This window comes from Perognathus longimembris, chromosome 6 (genome assembly GCF_023159225.1).
Source record: "Perognathus longimembris pacificus isolate PPM17 chromosome 6, ASM2315922v1, whole genome shotgun sequence".
Classification (NCBI taxonomy): Eukaryota; Metazoa; Chordata; class Mammalia; order Rodentia; family Heteromyidae; genus Perognathus; species Perognathus longimembris.
This window is the reverse complement of record NC_063166.1, coordinates 31,031,510-31,046,341: the sequence shown is the minus strand read 5'-3', so window position 1 is coordinate 31,046,341 and position 14,832 is coordinate 31,031,510. Positions and strand designations below refer to the sequence as shown.

Below are 14,832 nucleotides of genomic sequence, written 5' to 3'. Positions count from 1 at the left end.
GTGTCCAGATTTATCCATTTCCCTATAGATGACAATTTCATTGTTCTTTAGGGCTGAATAATATCTGTCAGTCATCTGTCTTACATATTCTTGATCCATTTATCAGTTGTAGGGCACCTGGCCTATTTCTACAGCTTGTCTAATGTGAATAGTGCTTCAGTGAGCATGGATGTACAGATGGCTCTACTATATCCTGGCTTACATTTCTTCACATAAACGGCCAAGATTGGGGTATTGCTGTATCATAGGATAGGTTTTAGATTTGTGTTTGTGTGTGTGCATGCGTGTGTGTGCTGGGGCTTGAATTCAGGGCATGGGCACTGTGCCTGAGCTTCGTTTTTGCTCAACTCACTCTACCACTTGAGCTACAGCTCCACTTCAGGCTTTTGTGGGTGTGGGTGTGCTGTGTGATTAAATGGAGATGAAAAGTCTAGCTGACTTCCCTGCCCCAACTGCATTCAAACCCTGATCCTCACATCTCAGCCTCCTGAGTAGCTAGGATTATAGATGTAAGCAACTGATGCCTGGCCAGATGTTAGTTTTAAGGAACTAGTTACTTTAGTTTAATAGTCCTACCAACAGTGAATTAGGGTTATTCCTCACCCCACCCCCATATCCTTGCTAACATGTTTTTGTATCCCTGTTAATTATTCTAGAGTGGATGGAATCTCATTGCTGTTTTGGTTTGCATTTCCTTTCTGGTCAGGGATGTTGAACCTTTCTTCATGTATTTATTGGCCATTTGTTCTTAATTGGAAGAGTTTAATTTGCTTTTTATTAATTGTACTTTAAATGCTTTTTTTTTTCAAGCTTCTTGTATATCCTGGTTTTGTCTCAAACGTTGCTGGTAGACTTTTTCCCATATTGTAGGCTTTCTTTTCAGCTCAGAGACCTTGCTGTACAGAAGCCTTTAAGCATGATGCAACCCCTTTCGTCAATCCTTGATCTGTTTGCTGGGTTATTGGAGTTACTGTAGCTTATGCTAGTAAATTCTAGTGTTTTCCTATTTTGTCCTATAGTAGTTTCAGGTCTAACAATAATGTCTCTGGAGGGTCAACTTTTCATTCATTTCACAATTCACATGAGTGGATGCTCTGACATCATTTATCTTGTTGAAATGGGTTCCTGTTAAGCATGTTGACACCTCTGGAACAGCAGTTAAAGGAAGACTTGTTTGACTTCAGTAAAATTGTAGGTCATGGCTTTATAATTTTTTTTTTTTTTGGCCAGTCCTGAGGCTTGAACTGGGCACTGTCCCTAAGCTGCTTTTTGCTTAAGGCTAGCACTCTACCACTTGAACCACAGCACCACTTCTAGCTTTTTGTTTATGTGATAGTGAGGAATTGAACCCAGGGCTTCCACCATGCCACATTCCTAGCCCTTGGCTTTACAATCTTGCATACAGTCTGTTTTTATCCATCACTTTCTGTGAGCTAGGCACCTTGCCGATAATTTTTCTAGTTCTCATTATACATAAAATTAGATCAGTGATATTTTCACTTTTATTTAATGGGGAATTTCTTGTGTAGTGATTTATCCAGTACCTTAGACTATATGGTGATTTCAGTGTGTTTAACTCACCTTTTTTTTCCTTCCCCATACCGTTTTATGTAGCTATCATTCCGGTAGCATAACAACTTCTATTTAAAGTGTAAGCTAGGCATGGTGGTGGATGCCTGTAATCCTAGGTACTTGGGAGGTAGGGTGATAGTCCATGGCTAGCCTGGGAAAAAAAGTGCAAAATCCTATATGGAAAACAAACTAAAAGTAAAAGGATTGTAGGCATGGCTCAAGTAGTACAGCTTTTGCCTAGAGTTCATGAAGTCTGTTGTTCCGATAGGCCTCGAAACAGAAAAGGATCATTGACTCAAGATGAATATATCATATTCTTCCCCGGGAGGTCAGTAGTTAGGTTCACCCCAATGAATGAGGACTACAGGAAATAAGGAAGCAAACCAAAGACACTTTTTCAGTCACATTTACTAGTTCACATAAATATTTGAAAACAAATAGATGTTTTCCCTTTCTGTATTCTTGGCATAATTTACTGGAGGGGCTAATAAACAAACGACTGTAGATATCCACAAAAGGAAAATAAATTTTAAAATATGAGAGGTTAATAAATAGCCAAACATTTCAACCACTGAAAGGACTACCTATTTTTAAGATTAAGTCATTGATTTGCAACTATCATTAAAATAAATCTCATGTATAAATCAAGGTAATTTATAACTTGATCTCAACTTTTTTGATAGCAGTTCAATTTCTACATAAAAAATTGCAAAACTTCAACTAGAGAAATAAAGTACTTAGGCACCAGTTTGTACATTAAAAATCAAACAAACTTTTTAACAATGACTACTCATCAATTTATGTTAGTACTGAGGTTCAGAATACATTTTCCATTAAGCATTTTCAATGTTTCTGTATGCTTCTTCATATCAGGAGTATCTTCTAGTGGGAATTAGTGTACAGTCTGTTCTTGATGAAGACAACACTAGACAGCTGTTGCCTGATGCCTGGGTAATGCTGAATGTGACAAAACCAGCGGGACACATTAAGATATTTCTCCTTTTCTTGAACTGTCAGGTCAACCTAAGTAGAGGTTAAAAACATAAACATATAATATATACATTATGTAACCACAGCTATCAATACCAGGAGATATTTGATAGAAACTGAAAACAACTAAAATACTGAACACCAACAGTTCTCAAAAGCCAACATATTTAGATAGGATTAAAAATTCCAACCATTATCCATTTGTTTAATGGTACGGTCCTGGGGCTTGAACTCAGGGCCTGGGTACTGTTCCTGAGCTTTTTTGCTCAAGGACAGTGCTTTACCACTAGAGCTACATCTCTATTTCTGGCTTTTGGGTGAAGAATTGGACTTTCTTGTCTGTAGGCTTTGAACCAGGTTGCTCAGATCTTGGCCTCTTGAGCTGCTATGATTATAGGTGTGAGACACTGGTGCCTGGACCATCTGTCTAATGCTTTTTATGTCTGTCTAAAACCAGATGTGCTTTCTAAGAAATACCCATTTTTCCACAAAGGAAAACTTTATATTAACCCAGGATTTGGAAGTCTACAGAATTTTTTTTACTTCATTAGAAAGGTGATGGGGGATGAGAAGCGAATAGCTTCCAAAAAAATCAGCTATGGGTCTATCGCTGATAAGTTTGTCAGTACTGAACATACTTAACCAGAGAACACTGTATTAAAAGGGAAAAAAATCCACTTATACATCCATATCTAAATGGCTGAAATATAAATATACATGACTACTACCTTTCTATTCAACTTTGGGGGGAAACCTCACTAAAGACAATTGATCTCTTTAATTTTAAACTATTATTATATAAACACAAGGAAAGGGTAGATAAAAAATCAACTGTTTTTTTGTGGATGTGACATCACATCTCCTAAAGGTGTATAATAGATTACTTTAAAGCTATAAGAATGCCACAAATCATAAAGCATGTGATTCAAAGACTTCTCTAAGTCAGAAAATTATCAGGTAAAGAGAAAGGCTGCAGGGCAGAAACTGGCAGCCAAGATCCCATCTATGAGTCATGCAGTTCCTTGTTAATTCATCATTTATTTAAAAGACACTGCAAGTCTTTTTAATATACAGAAAATACTGAGAAAAAAAGAAAATGATGCAGGCAGTTACCCCATGGGTAGTCCAAACCCATTTTTGGTGATTGGTGTGGCTTGTCAAAATATAACATATACTTCTGTGTTCAGGCAAATAAGTCTGTTATATGACTAATGAATGTGAAGGATAAATCACTTTTGTATGTGGTATTACAGAATATAAATTAACAGTAACAATAAAAGGTTGATAGTATTTTATTAATATTAAATTACACTTTTATTTGTTGGCTCAGTTTACTCAAATTTCTTTCTTTTTTTTTTTTTTTTTGGCCAGTCCTGGGCCTTGGACTCAGGGCCTGAGCACTGTCCCTGGCTTCCTTTTTGCTCAAGGCAGGCACTCTGCCACTTGAGCCACAGCGCCACTTCTGGCCGTTTTCTGTATATGTGGTGCTGGGGAATCGAACCCAGGGCCTCATGTATACGAGGCAAGCTCTCTCGCCACTAGGCCATATCCCCAGCTCCCTCAAATTTCTTGTTATATAGAAATGTTTCAGGTTTAGTAATACCCAATATCAACACTAACAAACCAACAAATAAAAAAAAATAACAAAACTCATGTACTTTTCTAACCATTCATCTTGTCTGAAGAAGTACAGAATAAGGTCCAGTTCCTAACAAGATGGTATTGTAATTTTAAAAAATCACTAATACAGTAGAGCCAAGGACTTAAGAGAAAATGTAAAATGAAAATGTGAAAATGTAAAAAACAAGAAAGTTTTTTTTTCCAAGTATAAGATGCAAGTAAGAAGATTCATAGTTACGAACACATTCCTAATTAGGAATTAAATCTACTAATTAGTAGGTTTAATAAAAGGATAACCTGCCTGGTACACTTATATAGTTTTACATAGTTGGCACTTGTGGGTAAACTCTTAGTGTCCATTCATGAAATATTTTGTAAAAAACTTAATGTCTTGTTTATTTTATTGGGGATGTGGGTACTACAGTTTGAACTCAGGACTTTCCAATTGTTGGGCAGTGCTCTAATCACTTTTTGTTCTATTAAAAACATTCTTTTTCAATCAAGGACTTTAAATGAAAGTATAATTTTTTTTCCCTCTTGGATACTACACTAGGGAAAGACCTGACGCCTTGCAAATGTCAGGCAAGTGCTTTACCGCTGAGTTACACTTCTGAAAACCTTGGAGGTGGAAGTATAGCTCAGGGCAGACCTCCTGTCACATCCAAGGTCATGAGTTCAATCTCTAGTACTAAAAAGTAGAAAAAAAATAGAAATATTAAAATCTGACATAGTGTTTAAATTCAGAGTTCCTTTGCTTTAATTTCTAGCCATTTGCTAGGATATTTTTTTCAGAATGAATTAAAATACAAAGTATAAAGCATTTCTAAGCAATAAGCACCAATAATTGTCTGACTACCAGTTGAAATGGATGGATGGCACAGGCAATGCACATCTCATGTCCACCTTTCAGGTAGCATTTGGCAACACGGTCCTAGCACATATTGCTACCAGGTCTATTACAGAACACAGTCACAGCAAGCAGTACACAGCAGAAGAAAAACTCTCCAACTTTGGAATCTCTAATATGTAAGGAATATGCACAGGCAAAGTCCAAAAACACTTTCATTCCAAGAGCCTTTAAACCTAACATCTTAAAATTTATTCTGCAAGTGTTAGTTAGGCGATAAGATTGTAGTCTTTTTTTTTTTTTTTTGTCTACTTCAGGGAATATAAATGTATGCTTTTTTTTTTTTTTTCCCTTCAAGTCATGGGGCTTGAACTTGGCTTGGGCATTGTCCTTGAGCTTTTTGCTCAAGGCTAGCGCTTTGCCACTTGGAGCCACAGGGCCACTTCTGGTTTTCTGGTGGTTAACTGGAGATAAGGGGCTCATGGACTTTCCTGCCCAGGCTAGCTTTGAACCATGATTCTTAGATCTGAGCCTCCTGAGTAGCTAGGATTATAGGTATGAGCCACCAGTGCCCAGCTTAATGCATACATTCTCACTTTGAAAATGTTGCTACAACAGGTTTTCTGAATGGATCAGGTAAACTACCTACTCAACTACCTACTCAATTTTGTAGTTTGTCCCTCTGAATCTGAAAAAAAATGATAACTGGCTTATGCTACCTCTGCCACTTTTTTTTTTTTTAAACCTGTCCTGCAGCTTGAAATCAGGGTCTGAGCTGTCACTGAACTTTCTTCCTCAAGGATAGTGCCTACTACTTGAGCCATACCTCTACTTCTGTGGTTTTTGGGGATGGTTAGTTGGAGATGGACTTGTGGACTTTCCTGCCAGGGCTGGCTTTGAACCTTGATCCTCAGATCTCAGCCTGCCAAGTAGCTAGAATTACAGGTGTGTAAGCCACTCGTGCCTGGCACCTCTACTTCTTGGTACACATTTTATATCTCAAATTACTGTAAACAAAATAATCACCAGAACCCCTGTCCCCAGTAAAACTTACCACTTCTTAGAACTTTTCTGATGGAACCTCCTGGGCTATTTCATTTATAATGTGGGTTTTTCAACTTCCTTTCAAGCTGGCTAATGTGTTCTTTTCCTTTCTTACAAAGGAAACACAATGCAATTGTTCTACTTACCATTTCCTGGTTTTTATTGGTCTACACGCCTGTGTGTCTCTAATGGTGCTGACTTTTTCCCTAATCACTTTTTCTGTTTATACTGGCATTCTATAATTACTTTGAACCTCTAAGTATAATATTTGAATCACTAGATTTCCAGTAGGGTGTGGGACAAACTTCAAGGGACTCCTCTCCTATCAGTGTGCTATACTGCTTTGCTGTCCTTCCAGCTGGCACTGGGCTGCCTTTGGGACATTCTCTACAGCCAGTGTTCCCGACTGTTCAAACATTTCTTTCACTTTCTTCTCAAAGAATCACACATCTCACTGGTTCTGCCAAATTTAGAACAAATGTATTTAGGTTGGTAACAATTTTATAGCCCAACAGCATATAGTATTATCAAAACTATAATAATCTGAGTCACAGCCTGTTCACAGGAACTATTTACTGATGAAATCACTCAACAAAGCAGTGAATCACTGGCGTTGTAACCAACAGCCACACTAACGAGCACGGTAGCAAAGAAAGCACAACATAATAGCCCTCAAATGGATTAAGGCAGTCCGGATCTTAAATATCTGAGCTACGCCTGCAAGTGGGCCCACACTGGAATGAGTTACAGAGGGACTGAATTGAAGGTTCCTTGATACTTGTTTTGCACACTGGCCCGATTACATATTAAGTAGTTAACTCCATGGGGGAAAAATAAACTGAAGGAATGAATGAGGTAAAAATAAATACACTGCTAAAGCACAAAGCAAAAGAACCTGAGGAATATAAAGAAGTGGCCAATCTGGACTTCGTTTTTCTCTACCTGAATCTAATACCTAGTAATCCACTTTTTCAAACCTTTGTATATTTGTATTCAACTGAACTGGCATGTTATTTTATATTGTAGCACAATCCTACCAGTGTTGGATAGTACCCTATCACTTGCTTGTAAGTGCCATTATAGCACTTCCCACAGTCTACCTTTTAGCGGTTTAGCTTTTCTATCTGTAGTTTTCCTCCTCTCATTTTCTGGGCATTTGGAGACAGTAATTGCATATGATTTACCCATTGATATTTATCCAGTCCTGTGTACACAAAAGTTGCTTAATAAGAGGCTGGGAATGTAGCTTAGTGGTAGAGTGCTTGGCTAGCATGCATGAGCCCTGGGTTTGATTTCTCAGTACCACATAAATAAAAAAAGCCAGAGGTGGCGCTGTGGCTCAAGAGTGCTAGTCTTGAGCAAAAAAAAAGAAAAGAAGCTCAGGGATTGTACCCAGGCACTAAGTTCAAGCCCCAGAACTGGCAAACACACACACACACACACACACACACACACACACACACACACACACACACACAATGGTTCAATGTTATGGAGAACTGGCTATATAACATGCCAAGAATTATGTCAGAGGGGAATGTTACAAACAGAAATTGCCACAATCTATTACTCAAGTGGTATATATAATTGAGAGATTTAAATTTTTTTCTTTTTCTTTTGTGCCTATACTGGGGCTTGATCTCAGAACCTTGAGCTTTCCACTTGGATTTTTTGCTCAAGACTGGTGCTCTACCACTTGTATCACACTCTCATTTCAAAGAAGAAGGAATTGAAAGAAATTCAGGTTGGAAACTTGAGAGGGCTTCAGCCAAGGAATTGATGGATGATAGAGACAACACTCAGAGAAACAGAAAGAAAGACAAGGGCTAGAACCAGTATGGAAAAGAGCAGAGAAATGCAAGGTTGCTATGGGGGAAAGTCCAGTAGTCAGCCAGCCTCATGAAGTGTGGCTCACAAATAAAAGCAGGAATAAGGCTAAAGAGGTAGGAGTTAGAAGGATCTTCAGGACAGGTATATTTTACTCTGTAGGGAATGTGGAGCTACATAATTTTGAGGACAAAACATGGCCCTAAGACACACTGGTCCAGTGGCCAGCAGTATCACTGCTTACAGACGAGGGCAATGCCATCTCAAGAAGGGCTGGGAATATAGCCTAGTGGCAAGAGTGCTTACCTCATATACAGGAAACCCTGGGTTCGATTCATCAGTACCACATATATAGAAAATGGCCAGAGGTGGCACTGTGGCTCAAGTGGCAGAGTGCTAGCCTTGAGCAAAAAAAGAAGCTCAGGGACAGTGCTCAGGCCCTGAGTCCAAGGTCCAGGACTGGCCAAAAAAAAAAAAAGAAAAAAAAAGAAGGAACATGCGTGAGATGTGTCCATGAGTTGGAAATGTCAGGTCCAGAGGACTGAGTACAAAATACAGAAGAATGCGTGAGAATATGTTTTAACCCTGCATCCTTACAGTGATGGCAAAGGAAAGATTATTTCAGGCGGAGTGAAAGATGAAAGGACAAACTTGAGCCAAACTGCTTGGGTTCTAGAAGAAAGCACCTGCCTTCCCTAAGTCTCAGTAACCCATCTGTAAAAACAGATGATGATAGTGATCCAACATTTACATAACCTAAATAGCAGTACCAAGGATACAGTGAGCCCTGGGAAAACTGATAAAGGCATGGAAGTTTCTTTGGGAGGAAGGAGAGACTGATTAGTATGAGAACTTGGCTGCAATTAGGTAGTAAACCTTTTTTCTTTCTTTTTTGCCACTTCTTGGGCTTAAATTCAGTGCCTTTAATTTTCACATGCTTGATTGCTCATGGCTGGTGCTCTACTACTGGAGTCAAACTTCTCATTTGAAACTTTTTTTTTAATTGCCAGTACTGGGGCTTGAACTCAGGACCTGAGCAGCACTGTCCCTGGCTTCTTTTTACTCAAGGCTAGCACTCTACCACTTGAGCCACAGGGCCACTTCCGGCTTTTTCTATATATATATATATGGTGCTGAGGGATCGAACCCAGGGCTTCATGTATACGAGGCGAGCACTTTACCACTAGGTCATATTCTCAGCCCCGTTTGAAACTTTTTACTAGCAGCAATCTTTAATTTTGAGATTTCTCCAGCAGAGTTTGGTGTGGCTATAGAAATGAAGACATTCACTTGGACTGGTCAAGAGCTGGGAAAGGGAGGATGACTACTGCACAGTGCAGTAAAGGAGCTGAAGGTACCATCAGGACAGAGATGAAGTTAGCAGTGGTCCCGCTTAGATAGAGAAGGAAGTATACAGGTAGTCAAATGACCCTGGATAGGATAGGGAGCAAGGGACTAAAACAGCTAGGACAAAAGAGTACACAGAAGATAGAGTGCTGGAATCAAGACCTGGAGGTGGAGTGGGATTGGTAAAGTCGAAGAAGGTTAGAGAAATCATGGTTGTGGAAGGAAGTCAAGAAACCAGTAGGCTGAGGAAGAGGAAGCAACTCTGCTCAATGGATTTCTAAGTACCTTGTCTCAAAGAACTCCTTTCATTTTTGTTTGGTAAACTGAAAATACATACCTGATTTAAGTTCAATACAAATTCAAAAAATACTTCACACTACTAAAAACAAAAGCCAAAAATGATTCATATACTCACTATAAAGCGATGAAGCCCATAATACAATAGGATATCTGCTAAGGTAAAGTTATTTCCTGTAATGTAGACTTTATCTTCAAGATATGAATTAAGATCCTACAAAAACAGTAAAATATTAGTTAGGAAAGAAGTAATGACAAAACTATCATATTATGACTTGAAACATTTAGGCTACCAGAAAGCAAAATATGAACATTTCATTTAGCAAATCTAATTTTTGATATTAATAGACCAAAAAAGGTCATAAATAGTATGCCGATCACTTCATTAAAAAAGACTAAACATTACTGTCATTTTAAGGCAAAAGAAAACATTAGGAAATGATATTCAAAGTACTATCTGATTATTTCAGTTTAGTTTTTTAAATTTAAATCATTCATGCTCATGTTAGAGATTTAAAAATATAATAGAAATGTATAATTACTACATGACAATAATACATATTATATAATAAACAATGTCTATCTCTTCACAGAATTCTAGGTTATTTATCTGCCAGTTCTGGGACCTGAACTCAGGTCCTGGAGGCTGTCCTTGAGCCTCTCTGTGCTCAAGGCTAGTAGCTCTCTACCACTTGAGCCACAGTGCCACCTATGGCTTTTCTAAGTAGTTTATTAGAGATAAGAGTTTCATGGACTTTCCTGCCTGGGCTGGCTTTGAACCATGATCTCTTGCCTCAGAGAAGTGTTATATATTTTAGGGAGACAAGTAAATATTAAACCATTACATTAAAAAAAATACAAAGCCAGGTGCTGGTAGTTCATGCCTACAATCCTAGCTACTCAGGAGGCTGAGATCAGAGGACTGAGACTCAAAGCCAGTCCCCAGGCAGGAAAGTTCCTGAGGCTTTTTTCTAATTAATCACCAAAAAGCTGGAAGTGGAGCTGTGGCTCAAGTAGTAGGAAGGGTGCTAGCCCTGAGCTTTTTAAAAGTTTAGTTCAAGCTCCAACATGAACATGTGTTTGTGTATGTACACAGACAGACACACACACACACACACACACACACACACACACACACAATCATACAAAACTACAGACAACAAGTATTAGGAAGGAAAGGCACAGGACACAATTGCAAACAGAATAAGGAACTCCATGTTGCTGAAAGAGGTATCTGAGTTGAGATCTGCACAAGGTTAGAAAACAGCAGAATGGAACAGGTACACAAAATCAAGCATAGTAGCAGCAGAACCTAAAGAGATGACTGCTTCTTGGTCTGTGCATTCCAGACTATAAAGGCAATCATGATACCTTCAAAAGAGTGTGGATATCTTCTTTATTGGAATGTCCATCTACACGAGTGACTCTGTATTCTAACCACTGTTGAACAACCGCTTTTTCTTCTGCAGTACTTCCCAGCAAATACTCTTTGTTGGCTTGCTTGACTAGGTGAGTTGCTATAGTGGTCAATCCTGTTAGACTTGGACCATTGTTTGTTTGAAGAACTGGAATCTTAAAAAGAAAAAAAATTCTTCATATAAATTACAAGACAAAAGGCCACCATGACAGTGTGCTTAATCATATTCCTAAATTGTACTTTCAAATACTAAGGTTTTTACACTAAGTACCAAATTATAAAAGTCAAAATAGCAGCTGTGTATTTTACAATTTGGTAACAGATGCTTGATTACATAATGGTAATAACATTTTTTAAAAAATCAGTGCAATGTTACTGCCATTTATGGCTAAGATGTTAATAACAATGTATGTGCTATATGAAAAATGGAAATCCTAATAACAATGTATTAATTCCAAGCTGGGCATGGTGGTGTGCTCCTGCAATCCCACACTTGCAAGGCTGAAGTGGGATGATCATGAATTTGAGGCCAGCCTAGTACAGTAAGTTTCTTGTCCTTCTTTACAACCTTTCCCCACTCTGTGGTGCTGAGGATGGAACATAAGGTCTTATACATGCTAAGCAAGTATTCTACCCCTGAGCCACAACATTCCCCATCTGATAAAAGTTTATTTCTTACTTAAAGTTTGCTGAGGTTTGGGGGAGACCATCTGGAGAGGTGGCCCGGAAATTCTGGCTGGTTTCTTCCATCGTGGGACAACTCTTCATGAAGGGCCTGCACAATACCAGAGCAGGACTTAGGCTACTAGAGTTATCTGCACCAGCTATCCAAAGTTCCCATGTGGAAGTGATGTATGGGATATCCCCTCTTCACCCTGGCCACCCCTACACAGATGCCTCACTGTAAGGAGTCATACTATTATTTCATATCAATCTTCAGGTTCTGTGGTCTTCAAAGCTACAACTCTTTTTTTTTTTTTAATGGGTATTGGGGCTTCAACCCCATGGCCTGGGACTTGTCAGCAAAAGCTCTACCACTTGAGCTATACCTTTTTGTTTTTGACATGGGGTCTCAACTAAGAATTGGCTTCAAATTCAGCTATTCCCAATAATCTTGAATAGTTGAGAATAACTGAGATTACAGGTGTGCACTACCAAGCCTGGCTCAGTCATAACCACAGTGTAATATTCTAACATGATGATATGCCATAATTTTATTTATTTATTTGAGTAGTTGACTGGAGATAAGAGTCTTACAGTCTTTCCTGCCTGGGCTGGCTTGGAACCATTATGCTCGGATCTCAGCTTTCTGAGTAGCTATGATTACAGATATGAGCCACCGGTGCCCAGCTGATGTGCCATAATTTTTTTTTTTTTTGGCCAGTCCTGGGCCTTGGACTCAGGGCCTGAGCACTGTCCCTGGCTTCTTCCGGCTCAAGGCTAGCACTCTGCCACTTGAGCCACAGCGCCGCTTCTGGCCGTTTTCTGTATATGTGGTGCTAGGGAATCGAACCTAGGGCCTCGTGTATCCGAGGCAGGCACTCTTGCCACTAGGCTATATCCCCAGCCCCTGATGTGCCATAATTTAAGCAATCATCCTCCTAGTGCTGGATATATGTATCATTCAAACAAAAACTCATCAGCCAAGAACTAAAATGTTTTAAAACAAAAACAAAACCCCATACTCTTGATGAGAATAGATGGCTCACATCTATAATCCTAGCTACCTAGGAGGCTGAGATCTAAGGATCATGGTTGGAAGCCAGCCCTAGCAGACAAATCCTTTAGCTTTAATACCTGTCCTACTTCCCCAAGCATCAGAGGGCACATGTTAGTCATCATTTTTCCAGGCTTTAGGTTATCTTATGTGTAAAGACTACAATACTACTATTTTCAGGACAAATATACATATAGAATTTATACATATATAAATTTTTTGTGCTGATCTTCAGGGTTTGAACTCAAAGAGTGTGTGCTGTCTTTGAACTTTTTTGCTCAAGGTGTCACAGCTCCAGTTCTGACTTTTTTGGTCGTTAATTGGAGATAACAGTTTACTGGGACTTTCCTGCCTGGGCTGGCTTTGGATGTCAATCCTCTGATCTCAGCCTCTGGAGTAGCTAGGTTTACAAGCATGAGCCACTGGAGATGGCTCAGGATAGGACTTCAAACTAAATAAAGAAAAAAAAAATGCCCCAAACCTAAAAGTCATCTTAAAAAACAAAAAAACCTAGTAGTGAAACAACGCTGGCTACACTGAATTGAGACGTCTGATTCCAAACTCGACAAAATAGCAGGCAAGCAAATTTTACTGAGCGATTGTAATAAAAGCTCCCCCACAACCAGAGAGGGGCAACTCAAGTCCAAGTGGGCTCAAAGACTAGGCGATAATATTTTTAACTTATGGTAGGAGTGTGGGCACAGTTAAAGATGGTTGGCTTTGATTGGTTAATTTTCCTACAGGATTGAGCTAGACGTGAAACTGATTCATTCAGCAACAATCGGTCGGGCCTACATTCTGCTTTTCCTGGAAGATTCTTATGTCTGAAGACCCATGACGGTTGTGTGTGTGTGCACGCTTGAAGCTTCTTGCTTGCCTATCTTTCTAGCTGGCAGTTTGTTACCAAGATGGAAGGCACGTGATTTTTATTTTTCTAGCTGGCCCTTTCATTCTCCTTTCCACAGGGGGAAAAAAGTCGACATCCAAGGCAGTCGTCCTACACCCATTTGCTCTCTTTCATAGGTTTTTCTCTACGGCAAACGATCGCTGTAAAATTAAAATGCTCTTCCGTGCCTCTGGGTCCTTAGACCTTAACCATTTCACTCCCTCATTCTCTGCACAATGCACCCCGAAATGGGGATCACACGGCCCCAGAAAGCCCTTTCCTGAACACCTGCGACCACTCTTTTCTACGGCAATTCAATTAAATGCCACCGGGGGTCCGCCGAAAGGTGGGCTTTCCGGGGGACGGGGGCGTGTCCCCGGTGTCCCCGCCGGAGTCCCCCAGGGACCCAGGACCGAGCCCAGCACCCAGGCGCCGAGCCGAGCGTCCACGCAGCCCCGGTGGCGAGCACTGTACCCCAGGCGAGCGCGGGTTGTGCGGGGGGGCTCAGCCAGAATCGGGTGCTGATGGTCCCCTGAAGAAGAGTCCAGGGGACCCCGACCTGCTGGGCTCCTTTCCCGAGCTAGCCAGCGCGGCGGCGGCTGACGGCGCCCCGGCCCCGCGGCGCCGACACGTGGGAGCACCGCGTCCACAGCTCCGCCGGCCTGGCCGGGCCACCCGGGCTCCACAGGCCTCACTCCAGACCACTGGTTCCCTTCGTGCCGCCTCGGTTCTCACCTGACGCTCGCCCTGGGCGCTGTATTTATTCTCCTTACTCAGCCCCAGGGACTTCTCCAGCAGCTTTAATTCCGCGGCTGCCGCCATCTTCCGGTCCCCGATGCTGACAGGGGCGGGACCGAGACAGCCAGGACTTCCTGCATTGGCGAAAAGAGAAGGACAACCTCCGCAAACGCTGGCTATGATTGGCTGAACGGAGAGAGGTGTGACGGGCGAGCCTGCGCGCCAGAGGCGGGGCCAGAGTGAGGGGCGGGGCCTGGGGAGGGTGGAAGTGGGACTGATGGAGCGGTGACGTCAGAGTCCTACTGCTGCTCCTGGGGACCTGTCGGGGAGAGAACACTGCGACAAAGTTCTGCTCCGGTTCTATGAACTCTTTTGATTTTTGTTTTGCTTTTTTTTTTAAAGTACCAGGACTGAGGCCTGAACTCACGGTTTGGGCTCTGTTCCTGAATTATTTCTCTTCTTCAAGGCTAGTACTCTACCACTTGAACCACCCTTACACTTAAAAAAAATACATATATACGTATTCATTT

General features: G+C 40.7%; 1 protein-coding gene across 1 annotated transcript; it reads right to left on the bottom strand.

The window, feature by feature from the left end:
* Window positions 1-1,962: 1,962 nt before the first annotated feature.
* On the bottom strand, window positions 1,963-14,408 carry Eef1e1 (eukaryotic translation elongation factor 1 epsilon 1). The gene is made up of 4 exons (XM_048348497.1): window positions 14,300-14,408; window positions 10,916-11,116; window positions 9,663-9,758; window positions 1,963-2,595 (listed from the first exon to the last, which is right to left on the bottom strand). Exons 1-4 carry the CDS (start codon window positions 14,384-14,386, stop codon window positions 2,455-2,457), a joined length of 525 nt encoding a protein of 174 aa, XP_048204454.1. The 5' UTR covers window positions 14,387-14,408; the 3' UTR covers window positions 1,963-2,454.
* Between the last annotated feature and the right edge of the window lie 424 nt (window positions 14,409-14,832).

What these genes read in the sequence shown, in the direction of transcription:
- Eef1e1 (XM_048348497.1), bottom strand. Translation starts at nt 14,386, where the DNA reads ATGGCGGCAGCCGCGGAATTAAAGCTGCTGGAGAAGTCCCTGGGGCTG. An exon ending in GCGCCCAGGGCGAGCGTCAG is followed by an intron (nt 11,117 to 14,299) that starts GTGAGAACCGAG and finishes TTTCTTTTTAAG; the next exon opens with ATTCCAGTTCTTCAAACAAA. An exon ending in ATGGGCTTCATCGCTTTATA is followed by an intron (nt 2,596 to 9,662) that starts GTGAGTATATGA and finishes ACCTCTACTTAG; the next exon opens with GTTGACCTGACAGTTCAAGA.